This window comes from Accipiter gentilis, chromosome Z (assembly GCF_929443795.1).
Source record: "Accipiter gentilis chromosome Z, bAccGen1.1, whole genome shotgun sequence".
NCBI classification, from domain to species: domain Eukaryota; kingdom Metazoa; phylum Chordata; class Aves; order Accipitriformes; family Accipitridae; genus Astur; species Astur gentilis.
Window position 1 is genome coordinate 25,842,796 of NC_064919.1, and position 27,890 is coordinate 25,870,685.

Below are 27,890 nucleotides of genomic sequence, written 5' to 3' on the forward strand. Positions count from 1 at the left end.
AGCAACAAAAGAGCTTACAGAACAAGCAAACAAAATAAACAGCAACAACTGCCACACTGTTAATCCCATGAGCTTTAAAGAAACTCAGGCAATGAAATACTTGAATTAAGTGGCTTCAGTACATCACCACTCAAAAACTTCTTTCATACCTGAAGACTAGAAAGTGGCAAACGTTAACACTAACACTGTTTTCAAGAGTCCTTTAGGGGAGATCCAGGAACCTACAGGTCAATAAGGATGATGTCTATTCTGGACAAATTAATAAAAACACATAATAAAGAACAGAGTTAGTGGTCTTGGCTTTTGTAAATTTTATGAATCAATTAAATGACAAAGCCTAATCCATCACAATCTCTGGAGGAAATTGCTGGGTCAGCATAGGTTTCTCAGTGATTGCCAGTTGATGGGTTGCAATGTCACCACACAGAAAGCTAGAAGGCAGGTTCCCTCTGTAGCAGTGATTAAACAATGCCCTCACACAGAGAAAAGACAGTGGCTGTATAATATCAGTATAATAGACAGCCACATTGCCTATTCCTGTGCCAAGAAGAGAGAAATACATAGTTGTGCTAAGCACAGATAGAGCTGTTTTTCAGGAAAAGTAGAAAGAACCTATCTGAATATAGGTATAGACTGATGCTCCTCCTTACATATTTGGTAAATGACATGCAAGGAAAATATTAATGCTTGCACTGGGCTGGAAGGAGAAAGGAGTCAGAAGAGTGCAGGAGTTACTAGTTTGAGTTGTTTCACAATGGCTTGTCCAGCCATATAGAATAGTATTTTCCATACCAACAAGAGTGGAAAGATAAAAATTTGAACCACTAATCTGGTCTGGGCACTTTGAGGAGCAGATTATGGAAGAATTTGTCTTGATGTCAGAGAAGAAACTCATTGCAAAAGCAGAGAGGCAGGATGCAAAGCCACCCCTCAGATAAAAGCAAATTCCACTTCTGTTCTCTTGCATCTGAAACTGCACTTCCCTCACTTCCACCCAGAATAGCATACTGATATTTCATGCAGGACAACCCATACTTGCACCTTCCCCTCCACCAAAAAGAAAGAAAAAGCATTTCAGAGCCACTTTTTCCTCTACTGAAACAGTAAATTACGAATGCTACACATTACCTACCAGGTGGTGTGTATTCCTTTTGTCACCAGACAATTACCCATTGTGGAAAAATTTTGTGAATTGCAGGTCATTGGTCAGCTGCTGGTCCTTATGATGGTAAAGAAGGACCTACACAAATCTTTCTCTCCTGTTTCCTGTATCAGTGTCTCCCTTCCACCCAAGTTCTGGCAGCTCTGCTCTCCAGCTAGTTATTGACTCCGACCGTGTTTCCAGAGCAACAAAATATTCCTTCCCCAGGGCTGTCCTTGTTGCAGCAGTTCTCATTTGTTCTACTGCAAGCCATGGCTATAAATACTTAACTGCCCATCCCTGCTTTAGTATGATTACTGTACATACCATCAGCATGTTACCTGTTTAGTGCACTTCCCGCAGATTTGGTCGAAGTGCTAGGTATAAAAAAGGAAAAAAAAAATGAAGCTTCCATCCTGCCCCCGCTCATTACAAAACTTTTAGTTGGCATCTAACTAGCTAGTACTTTGTTTATGGCTATGCTTAGTGGGGAAAAGGCAAAGCCCCAGTGAACATATGTTTGAAGGTGGGTTGATAAGTCAGAAATTGTTTTATGCTGGAAAATGCATCTGTTTTGGTTAGAGATGAGCATACACCGATTTTCTTGGGGTCATGGTCCAGTGATGACTCGATGCTGGATGCCTCCTGATGCAGGAGCTCATGATGAGATGTGTGGTTATAAGGAACAGTACCCACAGCTAAGTTCTGATGTTGGTGTGTTTCTGCAGAAAGTGGCACATCAGTAAGAAGACAATGAAACTATCTATCTGCTCAGCTGAGAGTAACAGACTAGCATTGCAAAACTCCTTTTGGAAGCCAGTATAAGGACAATCAAGAAAACGACGACATAAAAGGAAGCTGTCACTGCAACAGGCAGCAAAGTGGCCCTTCAGACACACTCTCTCCAAGCAGCTGAGAGCACAGAGACCATGATGACCACAACACAACTGCTTGCAAATTCGTCCTTGCTCTTCACTTTACTGTGAAAGTCACCACTCTCAATTCTGCCTACTCCCTTGTGAAGTCTGGAGCCAGTCCTGACATGTGGAAGTCAAATTGTACATAAGAGACCAAAAAGGAGGGACATGGGAAGCAGTTTGAGCAGACAGGTAGATCCAGGAAAGGTCCCTATAAAGCAGCCGAGTACCCAGTTCATCAGTGGCCATTCTTAAGAGTGTGAATACTGAAATATATCCTTCTCAGTATGAGGGGAAATGCAAAAGGATTAACCAGAAAAACCTCCAATGGACTTACTCACATTACACCTTGCAGCCTATGATCTGAATCAATTCTTTTATCTGTTAAAGAAAGCTCAAGGTAACAACAGTACCATCACCGAGAATCAATGGGAATCAAACAGAGATCATAAAAGCAGACCACAATTTCCTAACGCAGTCAGGATTTTCCCAGAAAAAGTTTCTTCTCCTACCAAAGTCAATCTGAGTCACAGTCTGACAGCTCTCACCTCAGGTTCAGGACGTCTGATGAGAAATTTGGCACCTGGTTCAAGTCGCGGCTCTTCCAGGGCACTATGCAGGACTGTGCATGGACACATCAATTGACTCTAAAATTGATCACCAAACATACTTTGCATCTGCCAAGAAATTTTGGGTGTAACCCAGGCTACAGGCAAGAATGAATATGAGAATACTGCCTCCTAGACATTGTGGTGAAGACCATGGTGACACAGATTGTCCCTCTGCAGCCCATGGAGGACCACAGTGAAGCAGATATCCACAGTGGAGCCTGTGGAGGACCCTACACTGGAGTGGAAGGAGACAGTGTGAAGGAAGCTGTGACTCTGTGGAGAGTCCACATTGGAGCAGGCTCCTGGCAGGAGCTGCAGCCTGTGGAGAGGAGCCCATGCAGGACCAGGTTTTCTGGCAGGACCTGTGATCCCGTGCGGGACCTACGCTGGAGCAGTCTGTGCCTGAAGGACTGCAGCCCGTGGAAGGGTCCCATGCTGGAGCAGTTTCTGAAGAACTGCAGCCCGTGGGAAGGAACCACATTGGAGAATTTCAGGAAGGACTGTCTACCAGGGGAAGCACCCCATGCTGGAGCAGCAGAAGAGACTGAGGAGAAAGAACCAGCAGAAACAACATGTAATGAACAGACCGCAACTCCCATTCCCCACCCCCTGTACTGCTCAGGGGAAGGAGGTAGAGAAATTGGGAGTGAAGTTGAGCCTGGGAAGAAGGGAGGAGTGGGGGAAGGTGCTTTTAGATTTGTTCTCGTTTCTCATTATCCGGCTCTGATTAATTAGCAATAAACTAAATTAATTTCCCCAACTTCAGTCTGTTTTGCGCATGATGGTAATTGGTGGGTGATCTCCCTGTCCTTATCATGACCGACAAGCTTTTTGTCATATTTCCCCCCACCACCACCCTGTTGAGAAGAAGGAATGATAGAGTGGTTGGGTAGGCACCTCACAGCCATCCAAGGTCAACCCAGCACAGAACGCTATGCTATCAATACATACTCATCATTTTTCCAGGCATTTCTGCTAAACCTGAAGTTTAAACAAGTCTTCCCAGATCTTTATGTAATGGTTTAGCTACTTTGTTATAAAACACAAGGGCTCACAGGATTAACATATAATCCTATTTCCAAATCTTCATGACATGCACATATGCACCATTCTTCAGTGGAGAATTTTTTTTCTTTTTTAATGTTACCATTATAGTTCTGGAGATCTTAATTGAGCCGTTATTGCCTTTGAGCATGCATCTTGAAGCTCAGGAAACATCAAAGGTTGGTGTGGGTGTGTTTGTGCAAGTAAAAACCTATTTCAAGTCACGTATCCTCTCCAGTCTTATTAATCGGCAGAATCCCAATAAGGACTTTCTTTTTTTTGGAGGTGGGGGGAGGTTGTTGAAAATCTAAATGAAAACCAGACATTCTACTGTTCTTTTCATATCTCAGAGAATTAGTGGATTATAGGAACATGTTGAAAAGTCAGTGATGTTTTGAACCACCTCAGCAGGTTTGTCAAAGAAATTACAGCTGCGCTGTTTTCAAACTACTTACTTGTTTCAAAGCTCCCAATCCATATAATCCACAGGAATAGGATAAATGAAAGAGTGGAAGAGAAGAGGACTTAGGAAGACATATGCATATCTGGAGAAGTGAGCAAGCAGTACCATCCAAGTACTGGATGCAAAGAAAACAACCTCACGTTACTGTCACAAGGCAGAGCAGGAGGTACACGAACAATACAACTTTCTTCTTCCCACAAGCAAAATCACCCTGTTGTATAGTTGTTGCATAAATACGGCTTTTTTTTCTTGAAGTGTATTCTGTATTCTCAATTTCAGCACTGATAATTTGTTATGTAATCAATCACCAAGGCTACATTACTTTTAAATCTGATTACTACCAGCCATTTCAGAAACAGAGTTGCCCCAAATTTATCAGTGTAGCAGCATTATGATGTTGCTCTGCTTGGCCTTGTTAGCTGATTATACTATTATAGCCCTTCTGGTAATTCTCAAGCAGTGGTTTAGCCTGGACAAAGTGCTCCGTTAATGGTGAGATATTGCTTCCGGTTCTTGAACAGTAGCCAGCTGCAACATGCTAAGCCAGAACTCCAGTGGAAAAAAGAGGAATGGACATGGAGGACAGAAAACACTGCCTAAGCAAAGCCAAGAACAGAAGCCACCTGTGGCCACACTGCAAGCAGCAGTAACCCAAAGGAGACTCTGTACTAAATACAGTCATTAACAAAGATGCCACCACAAGAAAGTCACACAGACCTCAAAAAGCAACTGGGGACCAAAAAAAATACTTAGTGTTCTAGCTCCTCTTAACAACATACTTGTTTTTCACGGGTGCAGTCACACAAAAAGTAACTGCTCATCTTTCTGTTGATCTTAGGAGTCAAATCTAAGTGCAACAACTTCTGGCAAACAAGAACTTTTATTTTCATCGCTGAGGGCACAGCAAATATTTCTATGCCACAGCCAGGTTTTTATAAACCCAGGCATGAATCTGTTCCTGTGATAGCTATACGCCAGTTCTTGGAATGCTAATTTCTTCCTAATGAGCAGTGCTTTTGCTTCAGCTATTAAAGTAAAAATCATTGCAGACAAATACTATAAATACAGAAGGTTAGGCACCTTTTAGAAAATTGCCTCAAGAACTACAATGAATGAGAAACAAACTTTCCATGTTTCAACATCCGCACACCTATTCCTACAGTTACTATATTTCTAAATATTTTCTGTTATAGTTCTAATGTATGTATATATGTATGCAAAAATATAACAAGAACTGCCAAGAGAACAACATTTCAGATGGACTAAGCTACCTGACTTTCAATCTCATCCATCTGAAGTGTTAGGGAAGATTCATCACCCTGTGAATTCACCAATGAAGAGTATAAATTACAGTCTCAACGTGAAGTCCAATTTGTATCTTCCGGCAATAAATATTAGCAAATACTCTATAGCATGCAATGGGCAGCATTATGCACAGTGCTGAGTACCCAGTGTGACCTTCAGTGAAGGAAAGATAGAGAAGATAACAGGGGCTCGGGATTTCACTGGAGAGACATAAAGGACAAAGACAGAAAAGGCAGATGTAAAAACAAAGGAGAAAGAAAAGACAGATGAGAGGAAGGTGGAATGACTAAAGAGAGGATAGACAAGCTATTACATAAAGAGGCACAGATATGGTGTGAAGCCAGGCAGAACATTGTCCTGAGTTTAGCTGGACTGAAATGACAAAAAAACATAAAAGAGGAACCCTAGGAAAAAGTGGAGAAACTCTGTGGAAAGTGTCTCCAGTCAAGTAGAAAATACTCCCTCTAAAAGAAGAAAGACTTGAAGTCGGGACTAGTTTGATAAATCTGAGGGTTACTATATAAACATTTTTGTGGGATCTTAATTATAAGGATCAAAATTTAAGATTCCATTTTTTCCCTAAAAATTCAACCTGTTGACAAAATACTATACCAAGCCATCCTGTACACTTCCATGGAGAAAGGAAACAAAGGTGATTCCTGTGGAAAAGAACAGGTATTGCATCACTAATGACAAATGACTGCATCTATGCTGTATGGAGAATACTGGCCCCACATACCTGGCTATATAAAGCGTGCAGGAGGGACAAGGGAGAAAACGTAGGGTTTGTACAAACTCTAGAAAAGGTATATTCTCATTCCTTTGGTAGTTCTGCCTCACTGGGAGAGTACTGTTAGCACATCCCACCTCATCCTCCACATCACACGGCTCTGTAACATCATCAGGAAATCCCCCCCACACCCCAAATCATTCTCCTAATGATTATTAATCCTGGAACAATCCTGACCTGAGAACGGTCTGCACAATCTGCACAGAGTTTGAAGATTTGAGAAGTACCTATTGACATTTTATTTCATAGAGGGGGAAAAGAACCTGACAGATGACTGGAACCTTGCAGCTACAGAGAAGACAGAGGAAGGCATGCATCAGAGCAGAACCATCATGCTTTGTATTCCATTTTGCCTCCGAGTATGAGAGGACTGCAATGCTTATGACTGTCCTCCTGCAAAAGAAGAAGCATTAGTTTCCCAAGCAGTGTCAGTTACAGAGCTCTCCAGCTAGCCCCTAAATACGATTCCAACTTTTTATATTGCACTCTTAGTGCAATACTCCTAATACTGTATTTATTAATAGAACAAGCTCTCCAGGTATTTTTAGGACGTTCAAAATTTTTTAACTTGTTACATGTCAGCAGTATGTTTCCTTTGTGACCAAAAATGTCTGTTTAGCTTTTCCATTGAGAAAAATGTTGAAACCGTATTCAAATATACAATTATTTTCCCTTTTATGGAGTAAGTAGAACCATTTTTCAACAGCAGTCTGTTTATGAAGATTGAAGGGCATTATGCTGAGGAAACACCATTATTAGAAAGCACTTATCAGACACAAAACTAATAGAGGGAAAAACACACGTGAGTTTCTACAGGATACATTATGTTGGCAAATCAATGAAATTAAACAGCCAAAGAGGACATGACACATTCATTTTCTTGGTAAAAGCAGGACTTAAAGGTGATGAGAGCTGCTTTTTATTAAAAAAAATATTGTATTAGCCAAAGTGCATATAATTTAATACATTTCAAAGCATGTCAGAATGGTTATGCAACAGTTATCTGCATCACACCAGCTTTTTTGCCAGTTTTTTTGCTTGTAATGGAAAGAAAAAAAAACCAACCTCTACCCTTGAAAGAAAACACTGTAGGCATTTTTAAGCTCCAGAAACGCAAGTAGCTACACGAGAAGTTGTCTTCTTCCCTTCACTGTGCTCAAATAGCTGTTAAAGCAACGTGTGCCTCCTTGTTAAGGTGCTCACATTGGTAAGCACCTACTTAGTTTCAAGAATCGGCTTCCCATTGCCTTCATTTGTTTTTTTTTTTCTTCGGCCTCATTTTGCATACATAAGGTTAATCCATGGGCAAGAGTCTGAAAATCCTGCCTCTGCTTGTATTTTTCAACAGGTATAAACTGATACCTGTAGAGACCATAAAACACATAAATGGTCTGTATGGACATCAAAGGTGTCACGCCCATTTTGAATGATACTGAAAAGAGCTGATAGCAGCTAGGAGCTGTGAATCAAGGTAACTGTGCATATTGGTGCTTCTTCCTACACAAGATGTTTGAAGGCTCAAATGCTACATGCATACATTCAGGATTCCATTTCAGGGATCAAAAACCTTGGAGAGTGTCACACTCACTGTTGCAGTAAAAGCAAATCTACTTAGTTTTTCTTTTCTGGAGGTAACCTAAAACCAAGAATCAGGAACGCCAATTTATAAGCCTGTTGCCTCTAGAAATTCAGTTTGGGCAAAGACATGAATCGCCTATGCAGAACAGAGTTGAGTCCTGTCCAACAAGTCCTTTTGTTCTGGACTTGCCTTAGTGCCAAGCTTAAGGCTATGAAATAAGAGCAAGACTCAATTTCAGATAACATCCCTTCTGATTTTACTACTTTGGTGGGTGCAAGTCACATTCTGTCCCTCCACTTTGAAAACAAGAGAAGAGTGATACAGTGTCTCACCCAGATCAAGCTGCCACAGGCAAGGTGTACTGCAGCCAACTCATTAGCACTTTGAAAAAAACCCAAACAAACCAAACCAAACTGTAAGTATTAGACGGTTGTATGATGGTATTTACATCCATTGAAAGGGTACCTTGATTTGAAAGGAATATGTAGATGGCTTTTTTTTTTCCTATTCAAAAAGCTGAAAGAATAACTGGCTTTTTAGTTGAGTTAGTTTCCAAGTATCAGGGGGAAAAAAAGGGTATATTGAGCTTAACACGTTTTGTGATTTTAACTTATCTTTAAAAACAGCTTATGAAAGATAAGGACAGAAATAGAATTCCAAATGAAACTCTCCATAAATATTGACATTTGGACATTTCTACCTTATTTTATTAATTTGTTGCAACTGAGAACATTAATTGTTGACTTTTGCTTATCTACATTTTTGTGCAATTTCTACATTCCATTTTCAATATTGCTTCTTTCCCACCCTCAAATTTTGTTCACAATTTGCCAGACTGTCTGTGGAGAAGCTGGAGTGCTGAAGGTAAAGGGCAAATTATCTTTATTCCATAAAAAAAAAAAGTGAAAATACAGTTTTATCCAACTCCTTAAAATCAGATTTGCTTTTAAAACACAGATGCTGCCGCCAGCTCTTGATTAGATAAAGATCTTTCCTTCTTCTGCCCCTGCTGGAGACATGTATTACATCTTCTAAAACAAAACTAAACAAATGGTTTCTTCACATTTTGCTACCACCTCTCTTCCTATACTTGTGAGGGAATGCTGCCATTATACACTGCTCTCAAGTCTCTTAGCAACAACCATTTAGTTGAAAAATTTAGTGCGTGACCTCTTCTCAGATATCATTGAAAGGGTAAATAGTTTGAAAGTGACCACTGCTAGCCCTGAATTATACCAACAAAAACCTTGAAGCACAGCAAGCACTTGTACATTAACGCAGACAGACCTCATTTACATCATGTGCATTGATTATGTTTGTAGCTGAAGGCGTGTATCCAACTGAATGACCATCTCAGATGGAACAAGCAGCAAGAAGGCCATTAGCTTACATACTTGCTTTGAACTTGCTGCTAAATTTGGAAGAACTAAGAAAAGCATGTAATTTGATAGCGAGTCTTACAAATTCTGCATAAATCTCTAAAACACACTGCACATCTCAAGTATTACAGACAGGACCCAGAGCTAGATCAACTGCCCCAAAGTAGATCTGCTAAAAGGAATGAATGTAGCTGGACCTTGCTGAAGAATGCAGTACTCGCACCGATGCTAGATCTAGAAGCAATAATCTAACACAACCAAAAATCAAATCTGATCTGTAAGGCAGTCTGTGAAACAAACAAGCAGATAATGGCAATGGTTTCCAGCTGGCCTCATATCTCAAAGTTTCCTGCCTGGTCTATTGTCAGTTATTGCACATCAAGGCTTTCCTTTTAAGAGGCATGGGTAAGAAGCCAAATAATTCTTCACTGGGTGGGAACATTACACTGAGTCTGTCTTTCTTCAGTAACATTTATCTTCTTGCTATCAGCTCTCTTCCTCAAAAATGAAAAGACAGAAAAACAATGTACAAAAAAGTAATTAAGTTTGTATCAGGAAGAATAGCACGCATAAGAATTTTTCATTTTCCAGAAAAGTAAAAACTTACTTTCTACAGCAGATCAGTATTTTGTAGTTATTGGTGGTACAGCCTGCTAAAGCTACTCATTGATCACTCATTTGAGCTAAAAATTGAGTACCTAGATTTAAGATCCAAATGAAAACCAGAAATACATTAACAGTGCACTTGTAGTTAAAAAGGTTAAAAGATTTTTTTTCACCCCACATTCATTTACATTTTTGCGTCGGCAAAAATAGCAACTCTGGACAAAGCAAAGTATTACTTCTTTTGGAAGGTAAAGCAAGTATACGTGAAGAATCAAAAGATGTTCATTCTAACTGATGGGAAGAGGACCAAAAAAGAATGGCCCAAAGCAGATAGCTTTTCCATTGCAGAACATTTGCTGTTAAACTGACAGCATTCTTTCTCACCTTGCTTAAAGTTACAGATCTGAGACTCTGGCACAGAACAGAACTGTAAAACTCTCAGCAAAGAAAGCAAGAGCTTTTGACACAAGTTAATATTCTAGCACAATATCTAGTGCTGTTCTGAGAATCTACTATGTTCCTCCTTGCAGAATATAAAGACACGTCCTCCTTTTCCTATGACAAAACACCTTCCCTAAAATTTTATTCCTAGAAAAACATTACTGCCCAATATCACCGATACATCTGCAAGTGTTTGTCTCCAACATGCACTTAGTTACTGCTTCAGGGCAACTATACTTTGATGGAATAGTTGGCTTCCGTTGAATTCAACACCTTTGAAAAGGCTGGTTTTACATATCAAAAGTTGGAATTAAAAACTTGACTGGACAAGGGCCTGCACAATCTGGTCTGAAGTCAATGTTGTCCTTGCTTAGAGCAGGAATTTGGACTACGCGACCTGCCAAGATCCTTTCCAATTTGGATCATTCTCCAATATGGCTCTCTTCATACTCATAGAAACTTTAAAAATATAACCCAGGAATTGGATATTTTACCCAAGTTCTTGCATGTAGTTTAATTCAACATGTTCTTGCACTTAGAAAAGTTGAAGAACTCAAAAAAGCCCCTCTGAAGTCTATACAGTAAAATATAACACACAAATCGGGAATCCTTTACATGCCTCAGTAAATTACTTCAAAAATATTTACAGTGGATTCTCATTTTATTTCATTGCTTCCATTCTATACACTAAATTTTCAATTAACAGTATTTCAAAATAAAACCAGCTCCCAAGTTCACCATACTTTCCATTTCAACACTTATGCATTTATAATACATGAAAGTTAGATTAGTAATAGCAAAGTAGACCGGCAAATTATTTAGTCAGAACTTATGAACAGCAACGCCTCTGCATCATTTTGCCATGACTACTTTCCATAAATGATAACTACTATACAATGATTAATGATCAAAATGCACATCAATTTACAGTATTCACAAAGATAGACTTGCCACATGAAAGCGTGAAAAAGGCAGCAGCCTCTCATACAAAGTAAAAGTGACTCTGCACATGCTTGTTTTATTTGTGAAAATCACCCCCTCCCCAACTTTCATGATATTTACTGATGAAACCACGAAGGACTAAGTTATTTAGAATGATCAGCACTCATTTTCAGGCTGAAAGTCTTGATTTACTAGGGGAAGAGGGCAAAAATGGTACATTTCAGTAGTTTGCTTGCACACAGACTTAATTCTGCTCCACAAAATATCTAATCCAGCAGACTTTAAATGAAGGACATCAGTGCTAAACAGTAAGTAGATAGTTGTGTACATCTCTCTGATCTAACAAAAGAGAAACTCTAGAAACAGCCAATTAATTTTTTTATGCTTTTTATACACTCTGAACACTGATACCACAAACATTCGTAAGATTATTCTACTCTTACATGAAGTACCAGAGTAAAATTAAAACCTGAAGTTGAGTAGAAAGTTGACTAAAAATGGCACTTACACATGCACACATCAGTTTCTAATTTGCTTTATTCACACACTTTAGTTACTGTAAGTCTTGCAAACAAACTGCAAGACGGCCCAGTTTGCATTCTATGCAACTTTGTCCAAACCCAAGTTTTTGTTATTTTTTACAAAGCAAGATTCCTTTGCTGTCTTCTGCCACACTGCAGCAAAGTAAGAAGTCTTCTATGTACCTGTAAATTATGACATTTATGTCTACTTAAGTTACTTTTATAGTTTCTATATTGCTCACAGCTCCATTAACAGTGAAGTTGAAAACATCTTTAAAAGACCAGTAAACTCATCAGTCTCCCACTTCCAAGTTCTTACAACTTACAAAAACAAATTTCTTTGAACTGGCTAACAGTCCAAACCAAATAACATATGTGATGTTTACAAAACAGATATTAAGAATTCATATCCATTCCTTAAGTCAGTTAACTGGCAAGAAGAAAGGTAAATCCTCACTCCAACCACATTTAAAATCTGATTCCCTTCTGTATGACTGCACATTATATATTCAATTTGTGTCTATAATTTTAAATTTAAACAGTACTTTTTTAATTACACTTAGGAATCTATATCCCCATTTTTAAAACAAGTTCTTGTACAGTGTAAGGAGAATCCACAGGGTGGATTCTTCAAAAGTCATTTTCTAAGCCATTTTAAACAATAATTAGGTTAGTAAGTCAGTCATGTCCACGGTGCTAAATCCACACCTGAACAGATTAAGAAACATTTTGAAGCAGTGTTGAGTAAATAATTTTGGTAAGCTGTAAAACTGCCACATGCAAGGTATACTGTACTATAACAGCTCCAAATCCTTTATAAAAACCTGGCATTCCTTCTTCCCGTTTTATAGTATTTATGCAGTCTCTCATCCCCTCATACTGAGTATTGATCGGAAGCACTTCATAGCCAAGGTCTGTATTATCAATTATTGTGCGTGTCCCTTGAATATGAAGGCGGTGTAAAACTGTCTCCAGCGGGTAAAGCATGACATCAGCACAAAGGCTAGCAGCAAAGCTAGCAATAAGTTCTGGAAAATACGCATCGAGCATGCTCTGCACAGAAGCAGAGCTCTCAGTTGGAAGGTTGTGGGAATTATCCCTTTTCAGAACAAACAAAACAAGCTTCTGGACAATGGAACTGATGACATAGTGAAGAACTCCATGTAGAGCAGTTGGAAAAGTCAAGACCATCAGAGGAAGGAGACGCTTGCTATGGGGTACGCCCATGCCTACAACTCTGCCGAGTCCTTCTTTCACACAGTCCAGGATGCCAGGATTATCTCGAATTATTTCGCTCTACAAGCACAAAGGAATAGTTACAACTTGTGCTGCCCATTTCATAACCATGCTGACATCCACTTTGACACTTTATCACTGCTGAACTTTACAAGAGAGTTAAACATTTACATGCCATTGTATCTACACAGCTATACTGATATTAATTCTTTGCTCTAACACTCTTGATAGCATGCAAGTAAATTTCTTTTAAAAAATGAACACATCCTAAAGAGTCTTTATTTAATGTACATTCCAGTTATTTGTGTTACTACCAAAGAAATTAAACTTTCAGCCTACTGCTGAGTAGTATGAGTCTGCCAAACAGTCATGTACTGAAAATGCTTATTTCCAGAGCAAAATGCCAGGAAGTATTTATCTAATTTAAAAGTCCTTTCCTTTAAAGACTATAACTCTAGTCTTTGAACTTGAATGTGCATAATAAAGACTTCCATAACTAAAATTGAGTTGAAAGATCATTTTTAATTTGAATTTAATAGGTTCAGCTCTGCACATTTCCATTCCATTATCTGCACGTAAAACAGTACTCTTTACCCATGCTGTGTCTCAGAAAAGACGTAATTATTTTGTTCGTGTCATGAAAATAAAGAATTCACTTAGTAATTACTTACTCTGTTATACTCCACCTATGACTGTAGGATTAAGCTAAAGACATTGATTCCCCTTCTAATGCTTATACAAACTCAGTGTTTTATCATCTCTGTTACATCCAAAATTCAGGATTTAGGAGTTCTCAATGCCCAAGTCTCTAAGTCCATGCTGGCTGTGTCCTGACCTCATGCCAGGATAAACCACCAGAACATTCCTCAGTACTCTGGGGAAGGACTAAAACCCTGAAAAGCCTTCATGGTCAGTCTGCGCAGAAGATAAACTAGTTCAAATACTTGAGAATGTAACGTTGTTCCAGACTAAGTACAAGTTAAGCATCATAGCCCCTACTGCATCCTCTTCTCCTAGTCACTGCACTTCAAAACTGTGCTTGCTTTTGTCAAACACGCCACCACATGGTTTAAAATGTGAGAGACAAATCAGTAACGTCACAGTGGTAAGTTTCTACCATTTACAGTTATTTTGATGAAATAGATTTACTTGGAGAAGTGTGTCAAACTAATACTGTTGAACAGTATGGTTTATCAGAATTAAGACAAAGTTAATATAAAACTGCCAGTAACAAATCCCACAATCTTTAACTTCTATTGTTTGTTATTGGTCATTGTCCTCTTGCAGCACAGGAATATAATGTAAACCTGATAAGCCAAGTTGCCTCCCTGCACTGATTAATACAGCATAAATAAAATCTTCACAAATGCTATTACCTCCTTTGTGTTTCTAATAAGAAAGCTCATGATGAGGTTTCCAGGAACTGGAAAATATATTTCATGCAGCATATGTACACCTATTCAGTAAAATACTTGCACACAGCTGAACCTACTATGCCTAAAACTCTCAGATCTCAGTGAAGTTATTTTCATGAGCAATGCTTTACAGAGATGATCACCTGTCTAAAAGGCTACGGGAGATGCTGTTTTGGCTTTTTGATTGTTTTCCTTTTAAGCTGCTTTCTAGCAGAGAAACTTTATTACTTATTTTGCCAACAGAAGACAGTGTCTAGATCATGTTCTCTTTTATCGTTTATTGGTAAATGTTCCCATGTCCAACAACACAGATCTTTCATCCTTTCAGACAAAAATACAAGCAGTAAGATACCTGAATAAAACATTCCATTCTGTGGCCTGCTACGAACTCAAGAAACATGAATGCTGTTCTACCACTGTTTCTAGTTGTAGGATTACGGCATGCTCAGGGTAAAGCCATTCCCCAGGATATAAGAGTTTCCTAAGTCAGCTTCTTAATATAAGACCAGTTAAATCTTCCCAAGGCTTCCACAAACTCAGAGATCCACTCAGGCAGGATTTATGGAATATTATTTTCAAAGTAATTCAGAAGGAGAGAAGAAGAGGGTTTCTTAAATACAGAGTAACTTTAGAGAATGCGAGTTTGTTGTTGGGAGTCTATCTACATGCCCACATGCACAGACGTTTAATCTCACCTGTCCTGCTAGTCCACAATGTGGCCAGTTCAGACAGAACAGCCTTCCTAGTACCTTCCGCTCCTTTAAGTTTGGAACCTCTGCACAGAGCAGAATCCTGTCCCTTAAGAGCACCTGCCTCTAAAGTACATGCTGAAACTAAGAAACTGTAGAAGTCAGCCTTGTTTGCCTCTTCTCCACAGAAAAAGCACTTTGTAGAAATACACCAGCAGTTAACTGTCGATTTGAACAGCCAGATCTAAATCAGTCCTGACTGTACTTACAACTAGCCTATACTATGAATGAAAATTATTATTTTGATGACTGAATGACATTAGAGTGACTATCCTGCACCACCCTCCACACAAGAGCTCACATTACAGTAAAAGTTCTGTTAGCTGCACAAAGATACTATCATGTTAATTAAAGCAGCTCATTATATAGAGATAGCTGGAAGAATTACCCTGGACCACTTCTGCATAGCTAAACCCTGTCTCTTTCTCCAGAAAGAGATGCAACAACTAACTGAAAGAATCTGCAATACAGTGCTATGGGTTACTCTGTACAGTTATAGAACAAGTTAAGCTGTATCTTAAGTGACAGGTCCAGATATTTATTTTCATGGCTAAGGAAGAACTAGATGAAAACTTAAAAGCAAAAAGTTGACTGAACTGAAAGCATTCCTGAAATAGTAGAGTTCAGTATTTTAGCAAAACAAAGCTGAATTACTGGAAAAGCTTTATAGTTTTTATACGGGAAGGGGTCACTGCAACAGCTTGCCTAGCAACCTTTTAAAAACCTTTACATGAGAAAAACTTCTTTATGTTTTTTCTGCTAGAACATATAGATGTAACTTGTCCTTATTTCGCAGACAATATACTCCAACTATATTAAATGTCCTTTCTAATTCTAGATTTAGACTTAAGATAGTATAACTAATATATCCACAACAGTAAATAGTTTTTCTCAGTTAAGTCATACAGCCTCATGCAAAACAAATGTAACTACTGCAACATAAACCTGAATCTAAAGCCAAAGACTCACTTCTCCACATAATCTAATCCATAAAGCGAATAACAGTATCTTTTAAAATGTTGTAAGTATATGTGAGTTACCTGTACAGTTTCAACCAGGCTCGCAGAATAAAAAGGCATTGCTATCACATGTGTTAAACTGTAGAAATTAACAAAATAAGAATTAAGGTGAGGACAATACTATAATTTTAGCCAAATACGCACCTGAAAGTTGATAAAGATATCTACCATTCATGCCTGAGAGAAAATTAACAAACCATAACTCAATTATTAAAATGTGCATCAACAAGTTGAGATAAACTTCAGTCTGAAGTTCTGTTAAATTCTATTTCCATGTGACCAGTCTGATTCAGGTCTCTCAGATACCATGATTTAATTACTAAAAGAATCTAATCCTTTAAGTCAGTCAGGTTCCACACAGACATGGGGATCTACTGAGAAAAAAATAATCTGTGGAAGTGGTGTATGCAATCAAGATTGTTCAAAAAAATAATAATTTGAAAATTACTATTAGCACCCTGTCAAGTAACCACAGCTGCAGATTAAACTAATGTATATTTAGTAGTTCTGTTAATGTTTACATAAAAAGACATAAGGTAATAACACATGCTACACTTACCCTTTGAGTAGAAGGTGTCCACCGATCTGCTTGAGGTTCCATTTATGTGAAAGCTCCCTAAAAAGTATTTACCGTAATATGGACAAAACATGTTATTCTCAAGCATTTCTTCCATGGGCACCAACATCCAGTTTTCATATTGGTGTTCAACTATCAGTTTACATTGCAGGGTTTTGCATATGGGAAAGACACATCAGCTACACATTTAATAAATCCTGCTTAACTTTTAGAAGTTATTTGAGCCTGTTAGATATTCTGTCAAAAAAGCTTTCAATTATTAGTAAGGTGTCTGTAGCTCTCACAGCTACTGGCTTTATTGTTTTGCATTTATTTTGTATCCTTATATACCAACTCTTAAAGACATTTTCAGGAAATATTGGATTATTGCAAAATCTCAGTAGTTTTCTGTTATCAACATACATTTCTTATTATGTTTTGGTTATGCTTTTTCTGTGCTTTGAGGTTATGTTTACCCAGTTGTTTCTTTCCTGAAAACCTAAATCCCATTCTGACACAGTTCAACATGGACCAAATCAAGTACAGTAGTAGGTCAGACTAGAAGCTGCATAGTAATTCTGTACAGACTTAACTCAAGTCTTTTGGCATACAACCAGTCTTCAGCGTATCCTGGTAAAACAAGAGAAACCCCATGTGTTCAACGCAAAGGCGACTTTAAAAAACATCCCATTAAAGTAGTATTTCCTAGTTACACACTTCAAAATATGAAGAGTAAACGTTAACTGCACTCCACTTGGCAGAAAATGTAATCCCACCTAGCTCAAGGTAACATTCAAATACTCTAGCTATGAGGTAAAGATATTTGTCTGAAATGTTGGACATAGTAGACTACGCATTTTTAATAATAAGCTATAAAGTGTTCAGTTTCAATTCTTGTCCAGGAATCTACTCACACACTGCCCATAACTACAATGCAAATCCAAGAAAAGATACTCTTTACTCTTTCTGAAGAATTGTGTGTTCCTAGTAGCTATCACTTGTCTAACGACATAGGTCAGTCACTAAAGAAGAAGGGAAGATCATTTGCCATTACGTGTTTCAGACACTTAGATCACATCCACTAAGCCATAACACTTAAAAACCAGCTAAACTAATGTGTGAAAGCCTAACTTGTTAATCCACCAGCTGTAACTATTCCTGCAGTGGAAGAACAATTAATGGAGTAAGTTTGTCTAGTACAGAACCACATTCAACTTGCTGCAAAAATGTCAACACCCTTTTCTGGGCTGCTCTACTAAAACAGGGGGATTCTTTTATAATATTATGATATAGAATTGGAATGGACATCTCACTTCCCTGTGTCCTTTGGAGCTTGATAATGTAGTGAAATAACCTTTTAAATCAGATTTGCTGGCACTGCTGCTATAAGCAATAACCTTCACCTCCCTGTGACAGCCCAAACATGCATGCAACCATTAAAAAGGGAGAGCATCCAGTAGAAAACTGCATGGGGTCATGCATGTACAAGACAGCCATTTTAGCCAGATCACTTCCCCAATCCAGTTCTTCGTGACTGTTCACATACTGTGTTGGCACAAGGATGGGAGTAGGACTGAGGAAGGAGTGAGCAGGTACTAGCAGAAAGGATTGCTTCTTTTGGCAGCAGCACCAGCTTACTTTTCAAACTACTGAACAACTGGCCCACAAGAAGAAAAACCTCGCTCACATTGGACAGAAATCAGAACTACGACAATACAAACACTATATCACATCTCATGAACTTAAGCATCCCCTACAGCAATATTTAAAAACAAGAACAATGAGTCACACTTGGAGGAAAGTGTGTGTCTGGGAATTTCAGTTACATGTGAGACAGAGCTGATCAAAAATCTTCAACACACACTCCACACAACTGAAGTATGAAATGCTTTTGCTAATGCTTTTGATGAATGCCAGAACCTGCGAAGACTTACTTTTACTACGATGCATGCATGCATGATAATAGTCTACATTTCTTATTTTTAAAACTAAGCCAGTTTCCATGTCACTGAAGTACTTGGTCTCTGTACACACATTAAAAATAGGCACTTGTGTCTTCTGAAAGCTAACATGATTCTCAAGCCCACTGGTCCATTCAAACTTCACCAGCCTTAAACTGAACTACCTGCCTGGCTCCCTAATATATTTTCCAAGACAGGTCCTTATTATTTTCCTGATTTCAGTGTGAGCCCTGCAACAGTTAAGTATCTTAACTTTTGATTATTTCACAGTCTCCTTGCACTTCACTAGGAGTTTTAGTTACTTTATATAATAAACTCTCTCAAACAACCTGCTTACTCTTAAAATACCTGTAACAAAACCAGCAATATGTAGTCTTACACTCATCAGCCCTTACTGTCAGCTCTGGACTATTATAAAACAAAACATGGATAATAAGTCTTCAGCCAAAAATTCTTTATCAGACTTGTATCTCAAAGCAGAAAGACATCACAATGTTTTAGCATAATCCTGGAGTTATAGTTCAGCATAAAAAGCAGGCAGAGTCACACGTCAAAATAAAAAAAATATTACTGAACTACTATAGCCGAATATGGACACAGTGAAATAAGAGTGCTATCTCTTCAAATTAGACATATAAGTTTTCTGTATTTAGATTAATGAAACTAGGACTTCTTACTTTACACATGGTATTTGCTAGTACCACACAATACAAACCAATATACAAAAAGAAACTTATGAATTCTTTTATTAGAGTGGAATTACACTGAAGACCTATTTCCTATGTTACTCCTATACTCAGACCAGTAGGCAGACATACCAAACATATGAAGCTCCCAGAAAGGGTCCTCACTATTTATTAATTACAAGGTTGTCTTGGCAAAGACAACTACACTGTGCTGAAAATACCTATTCAATGTCTGACTGTTCTAATCAAGTAAAATTTTTCAAACAGCCTTACATTTCTAACACTTTCAATATAAGTCAACAACTGATGATTAATTTGTTAGAAGCAATAAAAACCCCACGCAATACCTTGGCAAAGGTGTAAATTCACTGATGATGCCTTCTGTTCCCAGGGTTATGCCTTGAACAATGAAAGTGCTGCCCATTCCCTTCCAGAGAGCTCTTGGACCCTGTGTTTTGAAAAATGCAACATAAAACTCAAAAATCTTTTCATCTTACTAATTTTTATGAAATTTCAGCAAATTCAGAATGCACAGGGATACGACTCTACCGTTCAGCTTCACTATTACCAAATTCAGGGGACAACTAACTTTTCAACTCTGAAGAAACTTCTACTCTTCAATAATTTCAAAGTTGCCAACAATTTTGGAGGCATATCTCTCACTGTTAATACTCTGTACTATAAACTTAACACCATTTTCTATGGACAAAATGAGCTTCAGATGTTAAACCACATCTGTAAAATTCAAGAAGTCTTTTCTTACTGTCTTCTGATCTGAGTTTCAGGATTGCCATTCTCATGCGGAATTGGAAATCTGTGCAATATTATCTTTGGAAGTAGTCACTTGGATAATCTTTTTATCCACATAAACACTAATTATTTTTTTAGAATGCTAATGAATAGAATTAGTTTCAGGGATCTTTTGTTTTCTAACGTCTGCAAATCTCTCCCTTTAAATACTATACTACTAAAAAAAAAAAAGACAGTGATCTCCTTGACACATTTCTGTAACCATAAAAATAACAAACTTTTACAATGGCCATGTTTTTAACCACCAGTTACATAAAGAGTTAAAGATAGCAATGTACGTATGTGCTATAGTAACCTTCACTGCTCAGATACAGCCTGACACCAATACTGACCTGTGTCTTATTGATGCTGTACATAATATTGACAATAGTAAATGGAGTGAGATGATAATTCCGAGCATGATAGTTAACCTGTTAAAAATACAAATAATGGCAGTTTTTATAAACACTTACAGATGCTACAACTCTAAAGGAAAAAGCACTTCCAAAATAAGGACTTTTTCTCTGTAAAGGTCAGCTAAAGTGACCAAAACATGAATTAATTCTCTCTGAAATTTCGGGAAACAGGCAGAACTTTTATGTATTTGTATGACAAAAATGTAAACAACAAAACAAGCATAAACCAGAAAACAAAGCATCTTGCTTGTAAATGGCAATCTGGAAGTTGCTCCACAGACTCTGAACACTTACTTGCTGTAATTCACTTTCCACTGCCCAAAAATTATAAATAAGAATGTTCAAGATAGGTTAAATTTCAGAACGGAAAACAGGCATGCTACAAATAAAAACATGTTAATGTAGCAGTATCTCCCTAAGAATTGTAAAGCTTCCTTATACTCTACAGAGTGGGAAAACACGAAGTATCACAGCACACAGGAGCTCTGACTGGAAGAGGTAATATAAAAGACATACCTGACACTGACGACGTAGAACAATGCAAGGATGTGCCAGCACATTTTCTGTAAATAGGCTTTGAAAAAAAAAAAAAAAGAAAAAAAAAGAAGTGTATTTAAAGCATGGGAAGCCATCAAAAATTTATTAGAAAAAGCTTGTTATTTTCCCTAACAACATTAGATCAGTATTTGGAAAAAATATACATTATCTAGTGAATTAATGAGGCATTTTAGATAGCTACCTAATAGCCTGCCAATACTATAAAGGAACACATATCAAAAAACCTGACACATGCACTCACTACAAAAAAGCCCCTATCTATCTATAGTATGTATGCACTTTTATAGGCAAAACAACATACCAAATTTCTTAAAACTTTCCCTCCGCAAAATAGGAGGGAACAGAACAGGCCAGAGCCAGAATTATGAAAGGATCAGTTTCCAGTTTTATGTTAATTCCGCGTACCACATTATTAATCAAGACTTTCCTTAGGAGGAGGGCCAGAGGATTGGTACTAACAGCTGACATTTTTTAATCAGAAAACATTACTGCCCAAAACCAACTCTCCCTCCACCCACAGAAATGGTATTTCAATCAAACCTCCATAAGAAAGTTCTCACAGTTCTAAAGTAGTATTCCTGTTCACAGCCACACAGAGAAACTTTTAATTTCATCTCAAAGTGCCCGAGTGATCAGAGTACTCACCTGTATGTGGTTCAAACCTGGGATATGGATTAGAAAAGCAAAACCTCCAGGCTTTATCCAAGTACCCCAAGTAAGAGCTCTGACCACTGACCTACAGGATCTACTGGGCTAGGTCTCTTATGGGGATTTTACTCTGGATAAACAAGTACTAATTGCACAGAAAAGTACTGATAATAGTTTCACAACTATTAAGCTAATTAGTAGTTTGCTACTACCGAAAAAGGTGAAACTTTCCCTGTACTCCAACTGTTATCTATTAAGCCCTCCTGGTAGCCAATTCAACTAGCCTCACAAAAACTAACCTTTTCCTTTGGGTGCTTTCTACAAGATTTCTGACTTGAACCATGTGTGTCTGACAAGTGATCTGGTACAAATGCAAAAGCAGAAGCAGGGAGAATTGCTCTCAGCAATGATACAATGTTGATCCACTCTCTTTCTCAAAACCACAAGCTCATTTTAGTCCTAGTGGCCATGGTGATCAGGATGTGGAAACCTTTCTCATGCTTGATTAAATCACAGCATATAGTTCAAAAGGACAACTGAGCCACCCTAACATCTCTCTGCTCCTGAAGGAGATCAAGATGTTCCTGAAGGAGATCAAGATGTTCCTGAAGGAGATCAAGATGTTCCTGCCCTACAGCTCTACTTCTTTGCTGGTACTCTCCTGAGCTCACTGAGCTTGGTAAGGTTGGAAAGAAACCAAACAACTCTTTACATGTTTGGGGGGTGTTCTTCCCCCTCCCCCCGATCAACTCCATTTTAACAGGTTTATCAAGGGGTCTGAACGAGCAAGCTCAGCCACTGCAAGGGATACAGTGGGAGAAGGAGGACAGGCAGTTTAATGAGATGGGATGATCTGATTTAAGCAACTCACTACTTGCCAAAAAAAGTCATTCATAGTCCTTCTTTATCCCTTCCCTCACTGGCCCAGTTAGCTGGTGTCTGCTGGCTTTCACAGCTAGTCAACTTCCAGGTAAATCAACCTAACTGAAACAGCAAAAAGGAATCTAGCTCTTTCCTTGAAGTTATCTTCTGTTTTAGTGAGTTGAACAGGTTAAAAGAGGTTCTGATGGGCATCAAGGGTGATAACAATGGGGTAAGGAGCAGGACTGGCTGGGGGTCAAGTAAGAGGTCCTCCTCTTTAAGCAGAAGGACACTATAAGAACCTCAACTGACATAGCTTCCCATATTGGTCTAACTGGGTAAGTGACACAAGTACTCTCATGTTCTGAAGAGAGAAGCACTCTTCTTAGAAGTCTCACATTCAGGTCAACAAGCAGTAAAACTTTTTTTAAGTTCTAACTTCTTCAAGACAAAAAAACAACCCACCTCCCACCCTTTCACAAGTTGCATCAGTACAGTGACCAAGAAAAACCTAGTAAGGTGAGTGTGATTAAGCAGGCATCCTGCAAAAAATCCCAAGCTTATCATCATCCTTACACTTGACAATTTAAGCTCGAAAATGTTGTTAAGCATGTTAAAGTCCACCACTTTCTCAAAAATACTATCAATAATCACTGTCACCATAATAAAGAATAAAATGGATTATCGGACCACTTGGCTAGAGTAACATTACTATTCCAGGATACTTTGATAATATACTTGAAGACATTTTCACCTTCTTAGGAAACAGCCACACCACCTAAAAATATTAATAAAAGTGGCAAATGTGAAAACAGTTTTCTGGTGTTATTTTCAGATCGCTCTGATAGGGTACACATATCCTGGGCACACCCTATGAAAAACTGTTTCTAATATTCACGGCTGATTAAGTAATTTTGAGAACACTTCAGTTAAAGAGAACAGAAACCTACATGGATTTCAGGTAGCAGGTTTCTAAAGGCATTTCAACTGTCTACCGTCATAAAAATACAACACAAAAGTATACACAGGGATCATAAGACAACTATAGCTTTACTACTTCACTATCACTGAAAATCATTACACAACTCTTACCTTGCAAGGCCAATACCAAAGCCTGCAAACCTGTTCAACTGCTCTGAAAAAAATAAAAACAGATTATACAGCAGTGATAATCACAAAGTGGGAGAAAATGCCACACAGACTATCTGAAAAACTAATTTTACACTGTACTTGCTTCATAAAATTACAAGCAGTAAACCACAACATTTATGGCAACTCAGCAAGAGAGGATATAAAAAATTATTCCCCGGGGAATATTTGCACTTTGGACTGCATTTGAGTTTGTACATACTTTTATAAGTAAAATTATTCTTGCCTTCAGACAGCTACGGGGCAGGGGGGAAGAGAGACAAAGTGAATGCAGACCAACCACTGAAAAAGTTAGCATGCATGACAGTTTACAATAATTCTGAAACACAAATTTAGGCACCTGAGGTGAAATTAAGTTTAAAATAAAAAACAGTAAAAAGAGGAATTTTGGGAAAAGTAACACAAAATGCCACTGATGACATAACAAACAACAACATGATGCAAATTTTCACGTCAGTTGTTTATCTCCACTCCTTTGCAAAAATCTAGTTACTAGAGAACTGTTAAAACTGCAACAAGAGTAATGGGTTCAATTCTCTGTTGTCTGCTACCAGAGAGACATTTACACATTGGGAATTATCAGAAGAGATTTCAAGAAGATAATCATAACTGTAAAGGCAACTGAAAATTAATGCTCAGTCCTATAATCTACAGGGTGCAAGCAGGCTGTAAGCATAGGTAATGCCAGTAACTTCAGTGGAGCTCCACACAGGCGTGGCAGCCCTCCTAAAAGGAATTATAAGACTCTCTCCACTTGCAGAAGCTTGACTCAGTGATACAGCAACTCCTTATGAGTCCTCCAAAATGAAGAATCAACATACCCTCCATGAGTAGATAGGACACACACACACAAAAAAAAAAAAAAAAAAAAAAAGAGTCCAAGTATTTAAGAAAATTTAGGTAGTGCTTTAAGTAGTGCTTGCATGGATGAAAGTCCAGGTAAGAGTTGTACTCATTACGACCTGAACAGAAACACTGCACTACACGTTAAAAACCAGGAAGATTCACCCATTAATACAATTTAATTTTATATAAATTAGTCTTTCATAAAACTTTGATACTCAAGTGTATGTATATAAACTGCTCCAGAACATCCATTTAATTAAAGGAGACAATGTTCTGTAGCCTAGATTTAGCAAGTTTCTCTTAATTCACCTCAATCTCACAAAGACATAAAATGATACTGTACTTCCAAGGGTTTCTGCTCAGCTTCCCAACAATTACTGGAGAAGACATGAACACAGTTTCTTCCTCAGATTCTACCAGTCCCACGGTTCCTTCACTATTATGCATGGAGGGAGGGTTTACTTCAGCAGCTCATGCCACACCCCTTGTACTTTTTCAACGGAACAATAAAGCTGCCAGAAGACACGAAGTCTGAAACATCAACACCAAGTAACAAAATATACTCAAGACCCAACGGTACTTCCTGCCCTTACGGAAGACGGAGTATTTCTGCAGGATATCGTTTACATGGGCAATGGGGAGCTGACCACACGCTGCTTAACTAGAAGCTGCAGGGTGCCTTCTGGCACTCTCAGCCGTATTTGCCTGTAACTACGCGGTGCTACACAGAGAAGCGGGTGCTGGAGTGCAACAGGCGATGGAGCAGGTCCTCCTTCTTCTAAGGGACTTTTTTTCCTGGCGCTTCAGCATCGCCGGCCCGCCGCCCCAACGCGTCTCCGGGCCCGCCGCGGCGGCGGTGGTCAGCGCCAGCAAACCCGGGCGGCGCTCGAACGGGCGCGGCCAGGCCGCGGCACAGCCCCACGGCGGCCGCCTGCTCGCCCTTGCCCACCTCGGCGGGTCGCCCGCTGGCGGGCCGCCGCCGCCCCCGCAGTCGAGCGAGGGACAGGCGGAACGGCGAGAAGCCGGCTAGCCCCGCCGGGCCGGCCCGGCCCGGGCCGGGCCCTCCCTTACCGGCGCCGGGGCCGCCCGCCCCGAGGTTGGGCTCCTCGTTGAGGCCGGCGCCCCCCAGGGGGGTCCCCGCCCCGTACGGCGGCGTCTTCTCCCCCCAGTGCAGGTTGCGGCTGCCGGGGATGTCGGGCGGGCTGGTCACCCAGTGGCCCAGCTCCGAGGCGCTGCCGAAGGGCCTGGCGCCGGGGCCCGGCTCCTCCCGGCCGCCCCCGCGGTAGCCCAGGCCGTCGAAGCCATCGGGGCGCCGCGGGTGCATGGCGGGAGGCGCGGGGCGCGGGGGGGGGGGAGGGCCGCGCAGAGGCCGGCACCGGCGACAGCGGGGCCCGCAACCAGCCCCCCCCGGTCGCCACTTCCGGCCGCGGAGCGAGGGACCGCACCCTGTTGAAGCCGAGCGCAAGGCCACGTGATCGAGAAGGCGGGTCCGGCGGCAGGCTGGGCCAATAGCGTCCCTCCTTCTGCCCGGCTCGGGGAGGAGGGAGGTGGGCGGTGTGTCCAGCGGGGAAGGGCGCGGGCGCGGGCCCGGGCCGGCGGCGGAGGGCGGGCGAGGACGCCCCCTGCCGCTCCGGCGGGCCGGCCCTGGCGAGCGGGGCCGGGGAGGGCGGCGAGCTCCGCACCGCCCATCTCCGGGCTTGGCCTCTGTCGGGGCGGGTAAAGAGAGCCCCGGTGCCTTCCTGGCGTGCAGAGAAGCCGGCGGGGCTCCCGGCGCTCTTCCCCGGTGAGCGCTCACCCCAGCCGCAGTCAGTGAGACCCAGGCGCGGCGGCCGCCCGGCTCCCTTCAGTGCGAACCGCGCGGCAGAACTGGGAGCTGGGGCTCGTGGTTGTGCTGACGACGCTGGCGGGCCCGAGCAAACCCCACAGCGGAGAGGGGGCAGGAGGGATCGGAGAGCGGCGCCCGCCCGGCGTAAGCCCGCCACTCCCGTTCCCTGTGCCTCCCCTCCTCTCCTGTAACCTGCTTCCCCCTAAAATGCTGGTTGCCGTGCAGCCTCCTGGCTGAGGAGAAGCGAGCAGGTCACCGGTGGGACCCCGGGTGTTCCCCCTTCGCCAGCCGGAGAGGTTTCTGACGTGAGGCACGCCGGGTCTGACACCGGCCGAACACCGTCCCCGGGGGCTTGGTGCTCCCTCAGCTCCTCCCGCCCTGAGGAGCCCGCCGAGGTCTCCCACAGCTGGGTCTCGGTCTGGCCCACAGCCTTTCCTTTTTTTGTACGCAAGGTTAAGCCAGCATTAGTCCGTTCAAGTCTAACTAGAGCCCAGGCGCAGGAGTCATCCGCCGCTTCGTGCTTTCCCACCGTCGCAGCCCTGTCCGGCTCCGCACAGCGTGCTTGGGGGTGCTTTCTTCTTCTGCCCTTAAATGCAGGTTTATTTTGCCAGTAGAGCTTCAAGTGTTTGCCAGTAACCAGGTAAAGAGCCGGCATCCGTGTTTGACATGGGAAGAGCAGAGCCGCAGAGAGCAACCGCACTTTTGTCCTGCGGTAACACAGAGCCCACACGGAGCCTCCCTCTCTCTACCTCCGCTTTTGTTGGGCCGCGACATTTTCCTTCTGACTGAAAATCCGCTGGGAACGTTGTGTTTTAATGTTGTAACCTCAAACCTATGGGCGGAAGAACCAACTGCCTCTGGAGGCAGGGGCCAAAACACTGCAGCTCTTTTTGGGGGTAAAGATAATTATCCATATTAAAACCAACCGGGTTACTTCTGTTTCTAAAACAGGTTCAGCCTGGATCAGGTCAATAAATACTGGAATAAGCATGTCTTTAAGAATATGTGGTGATCTGATCATACAGCACTACACATGAAGGAGGTGGCTCTGGATCTTAGAGGAATGGTGGATTTGAGAGAAAATGCTGCCCGTTAGAGAGCAGAGCAGTGTATTATCGGTACTGCAGCCTGCAGTGGGAAGCTGACAGCATGAACAATGAAAATGCCTTACACATGGAAATAAAGGTACAGTGTAGCTGTACACTTGTTTGTTATACGCTTTTAGTCCCCTGTAAAGCTGTGGAAATCATAGAATCATAGAATAGTTTGGGTTGGAAGGGACCTTTAAAGGTCATCTAGTCCAACCCCCCTGCAATGAGCTGGCACACCTTCAACTGGATCAGGTTGCTCAGAGCCCTGTCCAAGCTGACCTTGAATGTTTCCAGAAATGGGGCATCTGCTAACTTTCTGGGCAAACTGTTCCAGTGTTTCACCACC

General features: G+C 40.7%; 1 protein-coding gene across 1 annotated transcript; it reads right to left on the reverse strand.

The window, feature by feature from the left end:
* Nucleotides 1-10,918: 10,918 nt before the first annotated feature.
* Nucleotides 10,919-26,062, reverse strand: SLC25A46 (solute carrier family 25 member 46). The gene is made up of 8 exons (XM_049795299.1): nt 25,700-26,062; nt 23,726-23,768; nt 21,083-21,140; nt 20,504-20,581; nt 19,709-19,809; nt 16,718-16,774; nt 16,180-16,237; nt 10,919-13,035 (listed from the first exon to the last, which is right to left on the reverse strand). Exons 1-8 carry the CDS (start codon nt 25,950-25,952, stop codon nt 12,457-12,459), a joined length of 1,227 nt encoding a protein of 408 aa, XP_049651256.1. The 5' UTR covers nt 25,953-26,062; the 3' UTR covers nt 10,919-12,456.
* Between the last annotated feature and the right edge of the window lie 1,828 nt (nt 26,063-27,890).

What these genes read in the sequence shown, in the direction of transcription:
- SLC25A46 (XM_049795299.1), bottom strand. Translation starts at nt 25,952, where the DNA reads ATGCACCCGCGGCGCCCCGATGGCTTCGACGGCCTGGGCTACCGCGGG. An exon ending in TTCTACGTCGTCAGTGTCAG is followed by an intron (nt 20,582 to 21,082) that starts GTATGTCTTTTA and finishes TATTTTTAACAG; the next exon opens with GTTAACTATCATGCTCGGAA. An exon ending in GGACACCTTCTACTCAAAGG is followed by an intron (nt 16,238 to 16,717) that starts GTAAGTGTAGCA and finishes TAATTTCTACAG; the next exon opens with TTTAACACATGTGATAGCAA.